Genomic DNA, 23,512 nt, shown 5'->3' on the forward strand with positions numbered 1-23,512 from the left:
GCTTGTGTGCACTTCGCGAGGCGTACACAACGTCGGAGGAAACGCATGGCTGAGCATCGTCTACTCAGAAAAGGGTGTACAATAAATATACATATGTATGTATATAAAGCTCATATCTACACGCTGTATAGCGCTGCAAAAGGCGGACATTTGTGGGGCGTATCTACTTGAATTTCGCTACTGCAATAATCATCAACTTGGGCTCTCACACATTAATCAATAAATCGATTGTATTTTCATTATCACTTAATTAAAAATTAACAAACATTTGCGATCAATGGATTGTATGTTTAAGTGTGTATGTGTGTGAGTGTGTGCAAGTCTGTGTGTGATTAATGCAGCAACGAATTGGTTCAGGTGTATGGTATATCTTAAATCGTGTGAGTGTAGTCACGAGTTGGTGCGGAATAATTAGAGAAGCATTATCTCTTTTTCTCTCTTTCACTCTTTCAATCTCGTCGATGCCTCGTCTCGGAGTGTGTGATGTCCGCCGCTCGATAATTATGCGAGACGAGAAGTACACCAGCAGTCGATGTCGAGATATCGATGTGCTGGGATTCATCAAGGACGAAAGAACGACGCGCGATTGCGATGAGAAGCGTTTGAATATCAGTGGCGCGAGAGTCCTGCTGACAAGGACGACCTCCAAGCGATGACAATCGGCTGGCCTCGATGCTGTGTGCCAATTATCCAGCAATTTATGCATCTGGTTTCAATCCTCCTTCTCCTTCTTATCTTCTATCCTCTCGTTCTTATGCTCCCTTTTACTTTCTAAATTCACACACACGCTGGATAACATCGTGTCCTTTAAGGCTCAAATATTCTCCAGCTATTTTATCATTCAGCATTATTTTAAGGACAATTATACCGCGAGTGTGCACGCCTTGCTTTTATTTTACCGAGGTAATGTGTGCGCCTCCCCACGACGGCGACGCATACAAAAGAAATAAAATAAAATGAAATAAAATAAACGGCTGCTGGCAAATGTGTGGGTACAAGTTTAAAATCTTCATTGCGGTCAGCCATTCTTTGGCTAAGCGTTACGGCAATATTCCTTCAGCTCACAACCTCATCTTCATATTCTCATCCTCCACCTCCTCTTCATCCGCCTCTTTCATCGCGCACTCCACCTCATTGCCGCATCGTGTACCACCCAAGGGCAGTGATGCGTGCATGTGAAGGTCGAAGCTCTTTCTCTCACTTTATTTTTTATATTTTTATTATTTTTTATACTCTTTAACGTGTGCATGCATACTCCTACAATCATACTGCAAACACACACACACATACATTTATACTCACCCATATATTTTTTGTTATATATCACAAATTTCCCACGACGATGATTATAAATCCGTCTCGGGGTCGCGTTCCACCTTCATCATCCTTCAGCATCATCATCATTATCATCATCATCGACATTATATCCCTGTTCTCATTTCTTTTTCTCCCCCGCGATTGCCGGTGCATCCTTAGTGATCGTCGTTCGTCCCAGCAGTCGTCATCCTTATGGCTTATTTTCTTTCTTCGAGCAACGCTGAATTCCAGACCCTCTATATAACTACAGGACTACTTCTTGGGGCCCACAAAAACGAGTGGCGTTCCAAGGCGTCCATCGTTCAGCGCCATCGGCAACGCCAACTGCCTACCATAGTCTCGCACAGAACACAGCCGTTGTCATCTTGCTGGGGCTTAACACTTATAACCCAAGTGCGAATACTTTTTAAGCTCATTGACTCCCAGTCGTATTGCACGGCAGCATATATAGATATACAGGGCAGGTATTTTTTCATGAACCTTTTAGTTCTTTCCATCGCTTGGTCCGTCATCGTCGTGTTTCCGTCCACCATAATAATTCCCTTGGTGATTTTTATTTGGTCGCGTTTCATTGCCCGGCGATGGCCTATGGGCAGTCGGCACGGTATGTTATTAGCGTCTGGTGATGCTCGTCGTTATTGCTCTGGCCCGGCTATATGCCTGCCTTCAACTCATACACGTTTTCTTTTTCTCTACCTTATTCTACCTTTCAGCCTTTATTTTTGTCTCGCTCTTTTACTGCTCGGGTGTATATCTATATCTATATACATATCTGCAGTTAGTTATACAGTCTGTTGCTATTTCACTCGCGCCAGAATTGCTGGTTGATGCTCGAGGTGGAGAAGATGGAGAAGAGAATGAAGAAGAACGAGAGTGATTGGACGAATGGGAATCCATCCTGGAGCGAATAAGGGACCGCCATACTGGTGTGCTGTGTATTGAGAAGAGCTGACTGAGTTCTCCTCTGGCTTACGATCCTTTTGAAGAACCATCTCGTGAATATTCCTTTTTCTTATTCATCCCACAAAACTCGTTCCCATACATAGATATTCAAAAAGACCCACGACTGACCCAGAGACTAAACCAACTCCGTGGTATTCGTAGTCTCAGTCGTAGTCGGAATTAAATTCATCAGTGTGGGATCGAGTAACGTCTCTGTTTTACGGTCCTATTAAAACACGATTTAATTATCTTCAATTAGGATTCGAATGGGCGGGAACGTATTGTAGATGAGGATAAAAAATTATGTTTATTTACTGATTTGTGATTTTTTTTTACTACCCTGTCCAGGGTTTTTATAGAACGAAATCCGATAAATTTAACGGAGAGAAAGAGAGAATGTAAGTGAAGAAAAACACGTGCTGCATGTCTCCACAAATCAGCACAAAAAAAGCTCGTAAAGACGTTTTACTACCCTGTTGGCTAACTCTCGTACGGAGGAAAGAGAGTTACAATATGAGAGACGCCCAGTGAACGAACGAGTGATTGATACTCGAGGATTGTGTGATCATTCGCCATAACTCGGAGCAAGGCTTACGAGCTTACCGATACTTGGAAGTGTGCCTGTTACTTCATCAATCCTAGACCTTGACCGAATGACTCACAAATTACTTTTTCATCTCATACTACAATTTCTGTCCCTTTATTTTCGATACTGAAAATAACTTTTAGTGTCTTATTCACGGTTTTAAAACTCATAAATTGGTCGCGGAGTTTTTAAAATTTTTTATCAGTATTATCCAAGTTTGTAGCGTAACAGGAAATTTGCCAAGTTTGCCATAATACACGCATGCCGTGATGTGTGTGTGGATAATTGCAGGAGTTGCATCTACGAGCGTGCACAGTGTGGTGACGATACTAGTGCTGGGTTTGGTTTGGTCTGGTTTGGTCTGGCTGGTTGGTTCGTTGGAGCTGGGGTTCGGTATTGCGGTAGGAAAGGGTGTCACCACCACCATCACCTCCACCTCCGCCCTGGTGTTCGTCGTTCCCTTGTACCACTAATCAAATTCAAATGCATATACCCAACACCCAGAGCGAGCGGCAGTACACACATGCTCGTCGTTGATGAAATTATGGTCTACTATACACTCTCACTCACGCTGCTGCATCTATTTCACAACGTATGTGCTGTACATATGCTGTTTTTAATTGTGTCACCGTACTGGAAATATTCCAAAAATCGCAGAAATATATTCTGTTTAATGTTGACTAAAAACTAAGCATTTGTCAACAGTCGAGCATTTAAAGTTTGTTGTGATGAAAAGACCCTGGTGGATGTCGAGGTGAAATGTGGCTGGTTAATGGTCAGTAGATATCAATGCTGAGTACACACAAACATGTAATGGGGAACATGTACAAGATGTGTATGAGGAAGAGAGATGTGCACTTGCCGCGGGAGCCAATTATTCGATACCGAGCACTCGGCTACGTGCCACCACTATCTCTCTGGCGCATCGAGAGTATATAAGCCTTTGGCTATCCTCATTTCGTCGTCTCTTCTTTATACTCTTATCCTTTATCCTTCTCTTTATCTAACTCTCTGTCTTTTCCATTCTTTTCAACATATACACCGACAACTGGAGAATAAACTTCATATAAAACTATGTCTAGATGTTCTTATAGTCAAGGGGTAAAAAAAAGTTGGAGAAAGTGCGTGTAGAGATCCAAGTCACTTGGAGACTTGCTAATCCTAAAACCAAAGAGAATATTCTCAAACGAAATGCATATACTGAATCCTAGTTTTCGAAGCGTGTGTCGGTGGATATATTCTGAATAAGAGAGACGGTGGAAAAAAAAAATAAATAAAACAAAAAAAATGGGCTCTCATGGTCTGTCCACAAGAGGTGCGCGATGAGACGGGGCCATTACAATACCAAATGCCCGGTCGATCGGCTGGACAATGGCAAAAGCCTTCAATTGTATTGAAATCCCGAGTGAACAAATGTGCGGCTAAATTCGTCAATAAATCTACAAGTCAACCAGTCGACTGCTGCTACTCCGGCACCACTCCACAACTCCCATCTACTCTCACCACGTCTACACTAACCCAAAAACACATTCACAAGTTTCTGGTTGCCACTATCACCATCATCAGTATATACAATCACCACGAGAGCAGCAAAATAGTCTGTTGAACAATCAGCGTGAAGAAGTCACTCTTTTGCGCTTCTGGGCTGGCACTCCTGCCGCCATTTTGGTTAACGTTGAGACGCCAATTTGCCGAGGCACCTGGTGAGCGTTCAGGCCCGCCAGGCACCCGCTTCTTTACCTTCTCATCCTCGTCTTCTGCCTCTACTTTTACCTCTTTCGTTTAGTCTTGGGCACCGTTGTAGAGAGGATGGGTTGGCGTAATTGCACAAGCGAAACAACCAGGCTTCGTTCCGGATCGCGAATTATAAGGACGACTGTAATTGCAAAGGTATTCCTCCAACGATCTTCTTTGCCGTCTCGACGTTGCTCACTCATACTCTTTAACTCTTTTCCTTCTTATTTTTATTTTTATTATTTCCTTTCTACTCCGGTTTTTTTATTATCGTCTTCACTCATTGCACCAATCGCCATTGACTGCATCAGCCATGCTGGCATGTTAAATTTTAAGGCGTTGAAGAAGGCTCGCTTTAAAAATGCATAGCTCGTAATCGTTTCAATGTGTCCGGCAGGACTCGACTACTCCCTTGAGATAAACTGGCGATCGTTTTCTAAGAGCTTGCTTATACAATTTTTATGATCACGTCTCTCTTCCCTCAGTGCTGCGAATCGACGATTCCTATTTCCTTTCCCTTCATTTCGAGGTTTATATTTATCCACACAACCTATATCTCCACAGTATCTACTGATGCATGCAGCCACAGCCCACCTGTTTTCTTTCTCTCTCCATCTATATCCGTAGCGTTTCCAATCATTGTAAAACCCCAACAGAAATATAAAACCATAAACCGATCAACCAAACGATATGGACTCATATATAATGCACACAGTAAATACACACACGAAATGTTTCACGTTATATGCACACACTCACACACCCACATATGTGTAACGTCACACATGAACACGTAATGGCGGTGATGCGTTATCTAGAAATGGTTTTACAAGGGCGACATCCCATGGCATACATAAACTTAGCATACTCTGTGAACCAAGAAGTCCAAGAAGGAGTATTTTTTTCCATTGCTAAAAATTTTACTTTTTTTCTTACCATCTCTCTTTCGCTTTTTTGAGACTATTTTACTTTCACCCTGTTTGGTAACGGATTCGTGAAACGACCTTGCAGTATTTCTCAACCCCATTCTTTATAAATACATTGGTGTGTCGTTTCCCAAACCACTAGCGGAACAATCGCTCCTTACGGACGCGTAAAAATGTCGAATCGCACACAGCATACGGGGCTAGAGTGTGTGAGTATGTTATAGGAAACTTTCAGAATGATATATCGAAACGCGAACGAATCTTGTGGGCAATCGACTTGCATGAGTTACTACACAGTAGCTTTGATTTGTATTTCTATAGGTACTTAAATCAAATTCCGCTGAAACTAAATCTTTGACGACTTTATTTTTTCGTTTTTTCCTTTACCTTTTAAAAACGTCGCAGACATACCGCAATGACAATGATAAGTTTATGATCTAGTTGTGTAAGTTGTGGGGAAAAGTAGGAGCTGCCTTGATTGAATATGAATATGAATGTATATAGAACTGAAGAACAAAGGGTGATCAATGATGTGGAAGAAAATAGTTGCTTATCACATACACAGGCAGTCTCACTAGACTTCTCGGTTGGTCGGATGATCTGCATGTCGTGTCATCCGTTTCCTTCGTTTTGCTTCCTGAGGAATGAATAAGCCGGGGTTACACCCTCCGGGTGAACGAGGAGACACCCTCCTTCCAGTAGTCCTACAATAACAACAACAACAAAGCCTTGGTCGTATACACAAGCTCGCGACACCGGAAAGCTCGCGCGTCCACGACGACGCGTCTAGGTGACTAGTGTTGCTCCGGGAAGTTACACGGCACTACATTCTGATTTACTGATGTACTTTAGTCTATCCTGTAGCCTCATTCATTCCGTCTTTTGCATAAATTTTTTACTCGCCATTTTTTACTTCAACTTTTAACACACTCCCAACTTCCATTTCTCAATCTTCATAAACTCCTTTGTTTTGTATCTCATTTAAATTCAACGCAACTCAATAAAATACTTAATATAATCATTTTTTTATTATTATTATTTTTATTTATTATTATTGTTCTCTGTCTTACGATAATGTGTTTTTTTGTTTCAGGTAAGTTATGAGCTCATGAATCTAAGGCAGATATTTCAGTGGCAGAATGAAAGATGAATTTCGGTGGTTTTAAAAAACAGGGAATACGAAAAATAAAAGAAAATATGTCACACCGGAGACAGAGGTAATCGAAAAAATCTCCGATTTTATGTGACACGCCCGGCATACAAAAAATAGTGCTGAATCAATATTTTTTCTTACACGAATATGCAATCTAGGATAGGACGAATTCGAGTTGGATGCTGTATAAAATAAGCTGTACAGCGACACGTCTATCTGGTTTATATACTTTCAACTCGGCTGGTTGCCTGTCGGGATATTATTATGGAATAAAATGCGAAGGAAAACGAGTCGTATGGCTGAGCGAAAAGAGTAGGCCTCGGAGGCCCATAACCCCATCAGGTTAGCTCCCAAGGGTGGTATAAATGGGTATTCCCGAACCGTTGTGTTCCAAGCCGATGGCTCCTGCGGTCTCGGTATCATCCTCCACGTGTGTCTTTCTCGCCATCCACTCATTCCAATCACTAGTTTACACATACACACATACATTTATATATCTATTTCTATATCTACAGTGCATATATATAGATAGATGGATAGAGTTGACGTACATCTGGATATACTTTGGAGATATCGGCGTAGAGTTATTCATGAGAATAAAATGAAATCGTCTTGTCGTTTGGTATCTCCGGCACGGTTATTAACTCGCTCTCGTCACGAACAAGTCATGGTATTCACTGATGCATTTAGTCGGTTGGGATGGCTACTTTTCTTATTTCTCCCTCGCACGCCATCGCGTATATTCAGTCCTCTACCTTCCGGATTCTCTTTGATCCACACTCAGACACTCGTTTTATATTTTCTTATTCTGTTTTTTCGTCTAATTATTTTCAGATGCTCGCGTGTAAACTCACAACTCAAGTGAATTATTTTTTCCCCATTCGAATCACAGCAAAACGTAAAAGACTTGAGACTTTAGACTTAAAGTATCTTCAAGCGACGGATTATATTTTTTTTTATTACTTTCGAGCGATCGAAGCGACCATTTTGGGTGTGAGGTGACGGGAATAACGAGACGAATTTCGTTGTCGCTTATTTTCATACACATATAAACATATATATAAATACGGACGTGCAAAAGTTGGATTGAGTTTCGGTTTGAGTTGAAAATTGTCACTGGTGACGAGCGGTATCATCGCGTATTCCTGCGTTCGCCGATCGTCGGTTCGTTAGTGTGCTTACAGAGCCGAGATGTCGATACAGATTGTGACGAACTGAAGAGCCAGCGAATGTTAAAAAAATCCACCAGTATAAATAAAACGCGACAATTTTTTCCGAGATTAAAATTATAGTCATAGAGGCTGCTCATAAATTTACTTTTTGAATTATAAAATACTCGTTAAATGCACTTATAAACTAAATAAATATACACGGGAGAATACTTACGTGAGCCGTAGTAATTTTTTTATTAAAACCACTTGGGCCTGACCTTTAACCGTGAGGTTAACCCCGATCGGTGAAGGAGTACAGTACAAGAGACTGAGGGTGATCAAACTCACGAAGAGAGACTTTATTCCAGACTATCAAGGCCGAGTGCAAAAACCTTTGATCGATCCGCTTATAAATATCACGTGCATTTTATACATCTTCTCATATTTTTTCTTATTTTACATTAAGTATAATCAGGTGCTCTTCAATTCCGAAAATATTCTGGTCTCTTGTAGAGACAAAAAACTCGGGTAGCAAAAAAATGATAATAAAAGTCATAAAATTTTAATGTTACCACGATTCGAATATAAAATCAGTTTATTATTGATATCTATCATCACTAAAGTCAGACGTGATGATATTTGATTCACTCTATCAACTCACGCGGACGCATAAACTAACAGGAGATTCTTTTTGGGTTTCCCGTCGACGCGATCTCGACGATTCGGACCGCGTAAACGCAACGTCGACATGATTAACGGGCGTGTAAACAGATATGTTAAAACACGATGCGGACGGTGGTGACACGGCTAGCCAGCGTGTCGTCGCAATGCATCAAGACGTACACGGTCTCCTGGCATTATAGACGACGTTGTTATGCCCGGCTTGATGAAATCTTGACATTTCCGGTAAATATCTTTTATGTTTACAATTTTACCCTTTTATTTTCAATCACAAGTTTTATCAAAATGAAACAAATCAACGTTTTAATCAGAACTACACGGAAAGAAACTTTCTTTAAAAATTATCATTAAATTCACTGTATTCGTGGGACGAATGACACGACCTAATCATTTGTCGGTAAGTGAGATAATTTTAAACTTTTTTTCAATAAATTTTACCGTAGTCTACTGTAAATTTTATTCGGTTTTCGGTAAATTTTGTGAAGTCTATCACAAAATAAATAAATTTTTTCGTAATTTTTATTTCAAAAATGGTAATAAATAAAAGCGCCGCATTATGTCCCACGATTACAGTGAATTTAACGGTAATTTTTAACGAAAATTTCTTTCCGTGTAGATTCAGTCTTAAGAAATTTTTTTTTTTAATTTTAAAAATTAATAAAAAATTATGAGAATTTTAAAAGACGATGAAAAATTGACACATACTTATGACAGATACGTATAATTTATTTTCGAGTGAAAAAATTCAAGTTGATGCATCTCTTTCGCCGGTTCTCACGTCCGTTCATCTTCTACGATCATCCGTGAACGCCTAACGAACCCGAAGTCCACTTAGGCCGTGAAAGGATACCCTTAACGAGACTGCAGTTGCCCTTTCTCAATTCTTTATTTATTTATTTTTTTTATTTTTTAACTTCACTTTATTTTATTTCATCTCCTCATACTACTCCCCCACATGATATTTTAAAAGCCATAATCTTCTCTTTTAAACCGATATCACGTTCGTGTATAGTCCTACCAAAAACATTCTGCGCGGATTTATTATGCTCGGGGGTGACCCAATATTTTAATAAAGAGCGCGATGACTGCTCGTCGAGGGTAAACGCTGTCGCGATGATCTACGGCCAATCAGCCGCATTAATGCACCGCATGCTGCAGCCTCGCCATAAACTATATATTTTCGCCCAACACACACACGCACACATACCACATCACACATTTTTCTAGTCCTGTAATTATCAACGTATTACTCTCCTTCAAAAATAATCAGAGTCAATTAAATAAAAATTACCATATCATTAATTTTTAAAAAATTACCAACACCTCGAATAATTAAATTGATCAATTAAAAATTTCTAAGCTTCAATAACCGCGATTTGCATAAGAAATACAAATGATATAACGTTGACATAATAGCCGTCAATTAAAATTATTTATCATGTATAATACATTTGATTATAAATTGATTATCAATACAGCCCATAAACAAATCCCGGCAATTAATTTTTTTCTCTGTTTATTTTCACACAACAAGTACACAGATATTATTAATGTGTGTTGAAGGTGTGACAGTATAATTTTGAAATAACCCACGAGCTCTGATTGCATCTGGATGACATGCCGAGCCAATCGCTGCAGATAACGCTAATCATAGTGAATCACACAGTCTATTTATATATGTATATATTATATATATGACTCCCGATGTATCATGCAATGCGGGGGTCCACGCTGCACATATATCCTATCCACACATACATCTTGCTATATATGTATAGATATATTTATAGATATATACATACATTGGGAAGAAACGTGTGTGGGCCCCATCGGGATCAGCGCCGGCGCTCATGTTCTCGTAATACACAACCACAGCCATTATTATTCATATATTCTATATCACGTCTGTTGGTACAAACCTACACAACGTGTGAAGAGCCTTCTAAACTATAACACCTCGATATGTAAGTCAGTAAATAATCGCAAGTAACTATCCCGCCATTTATGTCACTTTCTTTTTCTTTCTCTATCTCTCGATCGTTACAAAATTATGTATACGATGTATTTATTTCATTGATGGCCATGTATTTTTATTAAATTACCATTTAATAGCTTTATTAAATGCTATGCCTGAATGTATAATTAATAGGCGAATTAATTCACGTGAGCGCATAACAGAGAAATCTGGTACATCCATCAGGCTGTGAGAGACAGAATTCTGTCTAGAAATTGGAGGCTCATCCCAACGAGTCTCGAGGGGTAATAAGATCAGCAAAGTGCATTTGTGCGCGACGGATGAGGGTGTGGGTTCGATGGGATGCGATGCAATGAGACTAGACGAGACGAGACGAGATGAGATGAGATGAGGAGAGTACCGACGTATAGTTTCTACCATAATTGCTCTAGTGAGTAGAATACTGGACCAACTACTCCACCAGACTCTACACTATGGCCATCAAGTGCTAGTTCAATCGTACGTGCTTCTCAGTAGTCTCCTCAATTTAATTGCCACTGACTAATTAATATTCTATTGCGCTCTGGTTTGTTGAGTGCCGACACAGAAGACCGGAATTATTTGTCCTTTTATTCACTGTTGCCTGTACACTTATTGCGATCGTTAAAATATGTAGACGAGAAAATAGAAAATTTTATTTATTTAGAAAAATCGTGTAGTGAGAAAAAAATTAATATGTGCCATGTCATCTGGCGTCGCAGCCATAAAACAGCAAACGGATTATATCGAATGGGGCTTCGCATAAAAATATCCGACTGTCAATTTCAGCGACTGGATGCGTTGAGTTCCTGTCCACCATTTCCCCATCTCTCGTCCGAGCTGCATTCGTTGCGATATATATATATTTTTTTTTTAAAGTTAAATTGCGGGGTATATATGTATATTTATCACACAAAGTTTGGTATATTTTACGACATAAAAGATGATTGAGCCATTTGTTGCGTTCATTCACGTAACGATCTCAATCTGTATCGAGAAGACTTTTTGCAAGTTCCATTTTGTAATTTAGAGTTATAACTTTTATTGAGCAAAAAGTAGTGGTCATTGCGACATAAACACTCTTTAAGTATCACTAGGACGCGCTAATGACGAGATATTAAATAACATTAATGATCGGATGTCATTTGTATGGTTATAAAGTAGCTTTAAATGTGTGCATCATATCTTTTTGCGTTTCATCCGATGCCGGCTGATCTTACTAACTTATCCTGTCGTCTGAGTCTTCTAATAATCTTTATGTCAACGGCAAAAGCCGAAAATTACACTTCATAGCTTCAGGATTTCGTAGATTTTATAGACCGTCACCGTAACTTAAATATTTCAAGGTAATCAAGATACGTTTTTATACCATCCGCCAATCCGGCTTTTAAATTCCACGATTTTATTTTACTATCTCATTTATTTATTATCTTTATTTTTTTTATTTTTTTTTAATATTCACATTTTTTATTTCTGCAATTTACTCTCAATTATTTGATATCATTATTTTATGAAGCGTTTGAGGGCTCGTTATATTATAAAATGCAGCATTCGCAATTCATTTATATTTTCATATTTATGTATGTTGAAAATTCAACGTATCGGGAATTGTCAATGACAGAAAAGCAGGTTCCATTTGTGCATATGAAAGAGGATAAAATGATGTTTATAATCATAATAAATATGTCATTACAGAGATATCAAAATTTAACATATCGAGATCGTACATTATGCGATTTTACCGATTTTACTCTCGTTATTTTATAATAGATCCCCGCGGTCTGTAAAATCAAACAATCTGTCACTAATTAAATGCCCGATTAACATTTTCGACATGAGGAAAAATATTATAAAAATAGTTCGATCCCATTAATAAATCTGCTTTAATATTTAAACCAAACGACTAAAAACAACAATAATAATAATAATTATTATTATTCATCGATATTTATAAAGAGAAAATTATTATAAATTGCAGTACAAATTTTAAGTAGCCTCGAGTTATAGTCCGCGGTTCTGGCAATCACCCGACATGTTCGAATGCATGCATATTTTGTCGTTGATGTTTTCATAATATCTAAAAGTAATATTTCGAAAGCTCTCTTTATATTTAAATCGACATGATTTACTAATATCGGTTACTTATAAACAATAATAAATAAACGACTATCATTATTATCATTATTATTGTTTCAACAAACGCTTTCACAACAATATAAAATACATTTTCTGCATTTGTAATGACAGATTTATATTTATGATGCTAACCGAATTTTCCTAACAATAAACTCCAATCAGAATCGATTCCTTTAGAGCCTCAAGCATTTTGTAAACGTCAATCACTCTTGTGCCAAGTTATTTTATTGCAACTAGAAATTTCTCTTGTTTGTTGGATATATATATATAGACATATATCTATTTACGGTACACGAATTTAAAAATCTTTAGATTAACGTACTCAATGTTGATTTAATGTCGTCATAAAATTCAAATCTACCTGCCAGTCGTCATCTAATAAATAAATAAACCCGTAAATGTATGGAATAAATGAAATAAAACAACAAATTACATAGTAAGGTGGTGAAGAATGTATAGAGCAATATGGCTTAGAATATCTGGATGGCGGTCGATCCAATAACCTCTGAGCCAAATTGCCTGGTGTCTGACTACCAGTCTCTTGAAAGATTTTCCCATGTAACGTTTCCGTATATAGGCTATTTGAAGCTCGGCGATCTATAAACGAGGAGTAGAGAAGGGGGAAGATAGTCTCCAAGTTTATTCCATTCCAAAGGGCTGGCTGCGTCACATGAGGGCGCGTGTGGGGTTTACAAGACAAAATAAATACAATATTATGCAAACGGGCGGTAGAGCTGATCGTACCAGTTGGAGAATGGGAAAAACCTTGAGAATCTCGGAAATCCCGAATAAATTGACACTAAACGGGGAGTCAACGATGTGTATGTGTGTGTTTTTTTTTCTTTTGCTCTCTGAGGGGCAAGTGTGACAAGAAAAACATCCGAGAATGTACTGATGATAAAATTCCGTACGGAATAAAGGTGTGTTGAAGAAAAAAAATATATATATAAAATAAAATAACATGCTGTTGGTATACGCATCGACGATCCCTTTACACGCCATAGTCAATATCACTAGCAGCTATTTCTTTTATAAGGGTTAAGAGGGTAGCTGATCGTTTTTTCCCCAATAAGACGAGGGATTGAGGGTGTAATAGGTATTTTCATTTCATTATTTTTACGAGGTTATTTCTGCCATCGCGTTAAATATTCACATGTGTTGATAGTATCATTAAAAAATTTATTTTCCAAAAGTTTATCCTGCGGAAAATTTAAACGGCTGTAAGTATGAGTATGAGTACACTGTAAAAAGAGCGGTGTTAAAAATGGACTCATTTTAACTCCGCCCGGTGTTAAAATAAAATTACACCGGTGTAGGAAGAGTAATTCACCAGTGTTAAAAATACCGGTGTTAAATCGGGGTAACCGGTATAAAAGCGGAGTAAAAGCGGGATAACCGGTGTAAAAACGGAGTAATATCGGTGTAGAAGCGGGGTTACCGCTGTAAAAGTTGGGTAAACTGCGTCCGCTTAGAGTATTAACTTTAAAGATTATAAATCACAAAAAATGTCAGTTCTTTATGAAAATAAATAAAGGAAATCATTTATTAACAAGTATAGTGATCGAGTAAGTAACAATATTCACAAAGTAAAATATTCTAACACCGGTAAAGAATATTTACACCGGCAGCGGCGTTATTTTCACACCGCCGATTTTAACACCTACACCGCTTGGACTTACCCCGGCGATTTTTTACAGTGTATAAATATGAGTTGTGTGTATTTTTTGTCACAGATCTGTTTAAAAATAAATGTGAGGACTCCCACGCTATATCAAGTTTATGGCTAAGGGTTTATGTATCTGAGGAACGTGTGCTCACCCCTATGACGTACGCCGTGTAGAAAATTATACGCTCTAAATGGATAATTAAATAGTACACAACAGAACTGACTGAAAGACTGACTGGGGATGATTGCTAGGTTCCGGCGTGCGAGCATGAGTCCGAGAATTGCTGCCGCGGGCAATCGCACTCGGCACTCTCGACGCGTCCGCCCCGTAGCTAAACTACTACGGACGTTATAATTATCTCGATTCCCACAATTGCGGGGCGGCGATGTAACTCGATAGAGAGAATTAGAAGGAATATACTAAATAATAACATTTACGTTACATAGTTCGGAAATCGTTTTGTCATACGACCTATCTGTCAAGTTTTTTTTTATCATTATTACTATCATTATGTACAAAAGTTATATACCTAATTTAGTTGATGACAACATTTGTATCGTAAACTCTCGAGTGTACAATAAGTTATCAGCTCAGTCTATTTTCGCACACGGGATTCGTCCTCGAAGTGACCCTCGGTCGTTTCATTAGTGCGGTACAATCGAACGGTCGTCGCGTGGATACGAGGACATGGGAGGGAAAACAACCAAGAGCATCACGGAGATAAGCTGCGAGTGAGCGGGAGGAGAGTCTAATCAATGAAATTGGAAGACAAAGCCGACAAGGTCAGGGATCGCCGATAGCGGTGTAGATCCAAGTCTTTGTCGCCAAATAGCCATTTCCTTCGGCTGATTCTACATCTTGCTAATCCACCTCAATGAACTTTGGTCATCTCTATAGAGATCCGACACGACCCACTAGGGCCCAAGGCGAAACGACTGGGCGTCATCGTCCTCATTTGCCATAGAGGACACCCTCGCACGCTCACACACATCCATATCCATGTCCACATATATATCAAGACACAGATTGTCATTTAGGATTCGGAACCTCAAATCGTCACGAACCTGGTGTTGAGTTTGACCTCTAACTCGTCTATAGAGTTGGGGATAGTAAGCGAGAGGATCGCCTGGTATTCATGTAGACGCTGGATAGACAGGGTCGCGTGATAATGACAGCTCTGGGCGTCACGCAGTGATTGAGGTGGCCGTGTCACAGAGCCTCAGCTCAACCACGCCCTGACTCGGCAAACCAATTCGTTGGATCGATTTGTTTCACCGGATCATTTTTAAGGGTGTCTTCAAAGTCGGTCACTTACGAAATAAAAAAAATAATGATAATAATAATAATAATATTAAAATACAATCCAATTGATATCTTGAATGTATGGACAATGACGAAGCATTTGCTTTATCAGAGATTAAAAAAAAGTTTATTTCTTTTTCTATCAAGCAACAGAGAGCCTCACGACCATTAAAATGTTTTAGGAATGAGGGATTAAAAGGTAACTTAACGTGTACGCAATGACGCGGCAGATTCTCAGGAAGATAATACCGCCGACAGATGGAACTCGGTCTCGGCTGGGTGACGAGTTAGGATCTCTGGTTGGCATACCATCTTCGAGTACACGTAGCTGTTGCTTATCTATCTCGTATCGAGGCAAACCCTCAGGCGCGTTGGTACGCATACCGCGTGGCATTCCACAATACATACATATACATAAACCTTGGCCATCTCTCTACTTGCAATTACACACTACACCCGTCTCAGTCCAACTTAACTCATGGGTTTATATCTGCTTGCCGTAAGATGCTCATCGTCATTTGTGATGGGAATTATTTTTTAAAAACAACATCAATCATTTTAGTTCCCACTCAAGACAATTCCAGTTGTGATTGTTCAGTGACTACGACTACCTCGGGGTTATTAACTGTCTCGGCAGAGGCTTCTCTTGTCTAAATTTAAAGAATCCATCGGAGTATGCAGACCAGGCGAAAAAAAAAATAATAAAAAACGCCAAAGCCATTATCATCCCTCTCGTAGCTCAAGTGACGGTAATAACGGCATATTAGAGGATTTTACCGCGCAAATTGAATAACCACGAGGTAATGAGGTTATTGCCTATGGAAATGCTCTATCCTGATGGTGAAGCTCATGCTTCTGCTGCTGCTTACGACGATGATAAGAGGGAAAGAGAGAGGACAGATGGAATGAAGGCATTAAGGGTGAGTGACACGCTGACGGCCTCTGCTCTCAACTCTCCTCTCCTACATCTCCCCGAAGTCCTTGGTCGTCAGAAGCTCTAGCTTGCTCACGAGCTCTCTTCCGTCAAATCGCTCGACCAAGGTAATCCCGTTGAGATCCTTTCGGTCGAGACAACCCCTAACTATCAGAGTGCTTCTCCCTGTCTTTATTCCTCGCTCTCAGCCTCTGTTCCTTTATCAATATCTACGGCAGCCTCTCTCTTGATCTCTGTCTCATTCTATTCCTCTATTCACATTTGTCTCCACCTCCTTGTTCGCATCCTGACTCACCCTTTCCGCGTCTCTATCGACTGTGTGGAGGCGCGTGATGACGAGGCGCGATCTCCGGTGGCTCCCACGCCCCGCTCGTTAGCCAGAGTCAGCAGTCGTCGTCATCGACGTGTCATTCAGCGCCGCGTGAGTCCCCGTCGCGTTATGCCTTGCTATCATCCCCCATTCCGTTTCCTCCTCCACATCATTCCATTTATCCTCTCCTCTTTCCCCTGGCGTCCCCGCAGGCTGCAAACGTGCACTACCAATACCCATCAGCTAGCTCGACATCGATGTCCTGACACAGCAGTTGAGCTCAGCATCGCTAAACGACTCTCGCAAATTGACGTCGGCCCACCCATGTCGATAAGTCGCTGAACGTCAACAGATTTTTACCGAATAAAGTGATAATAATAATTTTTTAAGAGACCACTGTCATTTTGAGTATATATTATATAATATATACTCAAAATGACAGATAGCTACTGTATTTATAAATTATCTGAATGAGAGTATAGTAGGCGTGTTAAGGTTGTTGGTAAAGACAGTTAGCGATCCGCGAATAAGGGGTAGTCTTCCAGCAGGCAAGCAATCGACTTAAAGTACAGACTCATTTACACACTTTGCCACATTCACCCAACCCTTAACGCTCATTTTCCTCAGTTCTATACCACCAAGGTCCAACTTAACCCAACCTAAATGGTTTTCATATTGTCTTTTTACCGCTCATTTTCCTTTTATCGCTTATTTAGCCGACCACCCCTCTACGACGACAATTCAAATGGGTTAATTTCTCCCTTCCGTTTTCTCCGCTCGAGACCTTGTCTCCACACCCTTACACACTATCTTTTTATTATTCTTTTTTCCTCGAGTTCGCTTGACAAAAGATACCACGCTTCGATTTCAAGCAACCAACGCGGCGCTGCATATCGGCGGATATTTGTTCGGGGTTGAATGTGATTCCCCAGAAAGCGTCGACGTCGCAAGCTTCATGTACTGCTCTGCCATGCCAGCACTTAAGACTATTGTTTTCAATGTAATTGGATAGCTCTTTCCCTCGGTCTCGTTGCTTGTTTTCCAAGTCTCCTCTCTGCCTCTCTTTCTCACACTTTGGACATCGTGAAATCCCTAGGGCGAGACGAGGCCTCGCACCCCTTGGGCAACGAGCCTTCGACAATTATCTTGATTGTTTTATGCATACAACAGACCATCGTGCGCCCCCGGAGACCCGACAAACTCTCGTTGCTGTCTGTATATATGCTTCTACTCGAGAGCGTTAGTTCTCTAGATAGAACGGGCAACGCGTACTTTCATCGTTACTTCCGTCGAGTTTCCAAGTTTGGTACACCTGCGCATTATTTACTGCGTCCGACTTGTACTCTACCAGACTTCTAGCTACCTAGAACACCGAGCGTAAACCCCAAAGTCTCTGGGGTCAGACCAATGCTATGACAGCTATACGAGTGTTGACCCAGTCACCTGTTCCACCTAACCATGATAGATTAACGTTTATCTTTAAAAGCTAATCCTTCAGACTTTCTCAAAGTCTCGTAACTTTATACATTTCATCCACCGCAAAAAAAATAACAGCTGACGTTTCAATTATTCAAAAAGCCTTTTACTTTATTTTATTGTTTTTTTTTGTATAAAACACACAATACCTTAGTCTGATTTAATTAGGATAAGAATGGCGTTGCGGATCAGATCGTTCTGGTATAATATAAAGTACACTGTGGTACAAAACAAGAGGGAGTGTATATATGCCATGGTATAAAGAAGAGTGGAGACAAGCTTATATACATGTAATATATAGAGACACACACACAGAGTACAGAAGCAGAGAGAACCGATGGCGATGACTAGCGTGGCTCGCCTCCAAGAAACATGATATACCGGCGCTGGGGTTTTGTGGGCTGCGGCCGTTGCCGCGGTTTCCAAAAATACCGCAGGGGTCTCGGACAAAAAGTCGCGCGTCGCGCGCCACCACCAGACCAACGGTAAAACTGGGGACAAAAGGGTGTAGTGATGCTCGTAGACTAACTAGTAGCTGGATATGAGAGGTGGAGGAACGTAATACTGCCCAGCACCACGTGCTAATTATGTAAAAATATGATGCGGTACCGACACGGTGGTCGGCGCTTTTATGTGGCCGACCATGCAGCCGACTGGCCCTCAGCTTTTCCGACTATATCGGTTTCCTTTTTTTTCGTCTTTTAATAAACATATTTAACTTTATTTTATTTTATTATTCCATAAATATTATTGGGTATCTGGGTTTTCGATATCGCGATTCTTATCCTCGCCCTGAGATACTGAACTGCGTACTTTTATCCATCGATACTGTCATCACGAAGTATTATTTGATCTTATCTACCCGTTGGACGTAGACACTATTCATGCGGAAGACAGACTAAGATGACAAGTTGCAAGGAAGAACCGTTTGTTGGAAACAACCGCAACACACATCTGCGCCGATGTGGTTTCCTGATAAAACTTGGATATCTACCGCACTATATACTCTTTTAATACCTATATATATAAATTTTTTTCCTTTTTGCATACACACATTTTTTATTATCATTGTTTTTATTTTTTTTCACCATTTTCTGTCTCCATTTTCTCGGCATTTTACTGACGACAGCGACGACGACGCATTCACTCTGGTGCACTCGTTTTTCCCGGGCAATAAATAATATTTCGCAGGTGCGCTTGGGGTATACAGCGAGCTTGTAACGTGGTGAACATAGTTCTATCTATACAGCTATACGATGCGTTATTTTATTTATTTATTTACTTTTTTTTTTCTACCTGCCTGTGTGCAATGCCATATCGTGTCAGTGAACAGTGGTGGCGAGCATGCTACCGCAGTGAAATACGGAATCTACCTCTACTATACCTCTATCTCTACTTTTGCGCCGCATTGCCGCCATACTATAATATATGTATATGAATGCTGTGTTTAATTAATTTCATACGGTTGTCAACATTTTGAGATAATTTAATATATTTCGAAAAAAATATGTTGCTCTATTATTAATATATATTTAAAGAGTCATAAATTTTAATAAAAATTTTTTGTTTTAATTTTTTTAGCATCCATATCCCTCGGAAGATCAAAAGAAACAGTTGGCTCAGGACACGGGGTTAACAATTCTTCAAGTCAATAATTGGTGAGTCTATTTATTTATTTTTATTTTTATTTTGTTATAAATCGAGGACGACTTTTATCGAAACCGGCCAGTAAAAATGGTCAAGTGATGAGGTCAATTATTTGAGGTAAAATATTAAAAGGGAATGCTAGTGGATTACATGGAATTTACGTATATATATTTACAAGTAACGAAGCGAGAAAATCTCGACGCGATCTTCTGGCCAATTAATTATATGTACCAGCGCAACTATTTTACTTGCGGAACTTATAAAGTCGGTGAGGCACTTTCAGATAGCGGACGTGTAAACATTACAGAGGCACTTTATGCGCGGCTAATCTTACCCTGTCTCAAGTGCCGTGGCGTGTTGTTATGTGCGTACACATACTGGTGAATGGAAAGGAGAACAGAAAGAATAAGTTAAGTTAAGTTAAGTGTGAGAGAGACTCGCACTGGCTATTATATTATCGAGTTTATGATTTTTCGTATATATCTGGACCGAAACGAAATTTAAATATACAAAACCACGAATTGAGATTCTCGTAAAATGATAATACAGAGAGTTTATTTTTCCATTATACACAATTAAATAATTCCTTCAATCGTTATCTTATTGCCAATATTTATACTTAAGATTGTCGGACATTCTTTTAATTAATTCACGAGTTCTCATTTTATATTCGCGGCCGTTGTTTCAACGAATATGAGACACTTTAAGTGTAATAAAATTTATAAATATATCTTGCAATAAAGTGTCATTTCGAGTATTTTTAAAAAAAGTCTGTTTATTCTTAGAAAAATGTATCATATATTTTTGTGTTCAAAAATATACCGTGACACTGGTGTCTCGAGACACATGTCACTAATCCTGTGGATTCAGATTTAGTTAAGGAATGCTAAAGGGTTAAGACCAAGACTCTGGTTAAGAGCTGGCATTAAAAGGGCTTTTATGTTAACACTGCAGACTAAGGAGTAAAAGAGAATTGTTTGAGTTTGTTGATCCATTTCAGCTTTTACTATCACATCCTGATGAATGTTTTTCCGCAGCACCTGCGTCATCTTGACAAAATTAAACACAGACATATTTTTGTTCATTTTCTTTGTCTCTGTCTTTGTCTTTGCTTTTCTTTATTTATCCATTGCGTTGTAAATAACGGGACAATAATTTTTTCGGGGATTTATTAAAAAAATATATTTCTTTAAAACTTCATTCTGCGACTTCGGGCGAAGGATGAAAATAATTTTGACTTGATTTTGTTTTTCGGCTTTAACATGTCTCGTAAAGCATATTCTTCTTTTTTTTTAATCTTGTTTAAACTTTTATTCTTATTCTTATTCTTATTTTGGTATCTCTGGGTTTTCACGTGGATTATTTCACGCGGATATAAAGCAGCGAATGGATGGCCGAGCGAGAAAGAAACGTTGCGGCGGGAGAACCACGGGCGGTTGGCGTATAAATAAAATTGTGACGTTATGCTCCTCCTCTGCGCTTCTTCTTAGGTTTATAATAAGAGAATCATCGATGCTAAGAAGAGAAACTGGCAGTCAACAACATGAAGGCGAGAAAGAACGAGAGATCATCGGAGAAAGATAGAAATATCAAAAGTTTGTTATAAGATATTTTATAAGAAAGACTCGGAGTCTTTAACGAAAGAGATAGATCGATGCATTTAGAGACAAAGATAGAGAGAGACCGATGAATGTGCACACACGCGGGTGGATGAAGGCCGACCCAAGTAGATGCGTAGTAATTGAGCACAAATCAAGTTTAAGGAGAGCTCCCGTGTCGAGTTAATATCCCTACGGGATTTGTGATGCTGCATTGCTTTTTGTTCGTTGTTTAAGTGCTGCTTCTCCATCAGTTGCGTTCTTCGCCTACGATAGTCTGCAATTATCCTCACATGTGATCTTAATTGCTTCAATTTTACAGTTGTAATCTTCATATATATTTCACCGATAGATAATTGGGACGAAAACGAAAGACGTTCAAACAAAAGGGATCTTGAAATAGCCTTCAAACTTATTGCAAATTCACCTTTTGTAAGAATAAATAATATACAATTAAACTGTATTGTTCATACTGGCGCTGTTATCGTCGCGCAGCTCTGTAGAGACTCGTAGAAATTCCTTCGTTGGTCGACAAACGCGTTTCATGAAATATTTTATGAAGGAAACTCATGTTTCCGTAATGTAATTAGAGCATGTGGGATATGTGGTTTGGTGTGGATGCTGCTGGCTGTTGTTATTTTTCAGAGTGAAACTAAATAGAAGGATACCGAATCACCGTGGACGGCTTAGAAATAACCCCGCTAATTGGACTACTCGCAACACAAAATAAAATCAAGATGAAAATAATAAAACAAAATAATTTGCGGATAAAATAATTGCCGGATGAAAAGAGGAAGCTTTTGCTCATTTTACATACATGAGTATACATGTATGTGTATGAGTTGTTATATATCTTTAACAAGAATTCCTTATTGCGTATCTCTCACTTTATACCGGTGGTTAGCTTTTCTCACTCCCGCGCGCTCTCGCCCACAATTTTCCGTCACATATATCAACCCGGACAGTAGTTAGAAACGTTGCCAGCTTGTTACCCTGTATACGATGTACGTTAAACATTGCACGTGCTCGTTCATGTTTATCCGAGAAAATGGCCTGCGTTCTAGTACTTAAATCAATTTTCTTGGAATACTCTGTAATTTTTGTCACCCCTCATCAATTTGCATGAAAAACGGGACTTTGATTGACCAAAAATCATAAATTCTGACAAAATAATGCAGCACCCAAACTTATTTCGGTAACAGTTCCTATTTTTTATTTTCAAATTTATTGAAAAAAATTTGTAAGAAGAATTCAAATACTAAAGGCGGGTAATAAATTATAGTTTTCGAGTAACATATAATTATTTATGTAAATCATTCATGTTACATTCGATGTGTAAAAGGCACTGATGCATTTCGCAAAGTCAACAAGCGCGAAGTTGAAAATTTGTACTAATACTCGTGCTAATTCAGCCGCGCATTTAAGTTCACCCCCGCGTATGTCATCCGCAGACTAAAGCCGTGGGGCTAATAAACCAGAAGTTATTTATTGGTGTTCTCGGCACTCTGCGTCGCGATACTTGGCACGCAACACAACGCTACTACGCCAGGTGCCATCTCTTCATCTTTTCTCGCAAATGAAAAATATCCTCACGTCAGACGGAAAACGTTTAATTGATTGAGCTCTTTCTCTATATCTATATATATTGTATCTCAGTATATATTTACTCTATACATGTGTATAAATATATATTTATAACAAAAAGAATTTTTATTTACTCTGCTCCCGAGATAGAAAATAATTTCATTAGTGTAGAATATTTTCTACGGTAACGTCTATACACCAGCCAGTGCAGGGATATGAAGTAGGTAACGTTGTTATACAAGTTGATGAATCGCTCAATCAATGTCGAAAAGTTTCACGCACAAAGACAAACGATATCTGCGATTGAAATTCTTTGGTAGATTCTTTCTCAGTGGTTCTTTTCAGAGGCTATGTACTTAATAGCAAGTAAAGCTT

The 23,512-nt window shown here is 39.2% G+C and overlaps 1 protein-coding gene across 8 annotated transcripts in view; it reads left to right on the forward strand.

The window, feature by feature from the left end:
• Positions 1-23,512, forward strand: part of LOC130676538 (homeobox protein homothorax) — a 263,375-nt gene that overhangs the window by 182,097 nt on the left and 57,766 nt on the right. For all 8 annotated transcript variants that reach the window (XM_057482847.1, XM_057482842.1, XM_057482844.1 and 5 more), the window contains one exon: positions 19,890-19,966. In XM_057482847.1, coding sequence (XP_057338830.1) covers positions 19,890-19,966 — 77 coding nt within the window. The remainder of the gene's footprint in view (positions 1-19,889; positions 19,967-23,512) is intronic.

Source organism: Microplitis mediator, chromosome 10 (genome assembly GCF_029852145.1).
Source record: "Microplitis mediator isolate UGA2020A chromosome 10, iyMicMedi2.1, whole genome shotgun sequence".
In the NCBI taxonomy this organism is placed as follows: Eukaryota; Metazoa; Arthropoda; class Insecta; order Hymenoptera; family Braconidae; genus Microplitis; species Microplitis mediator.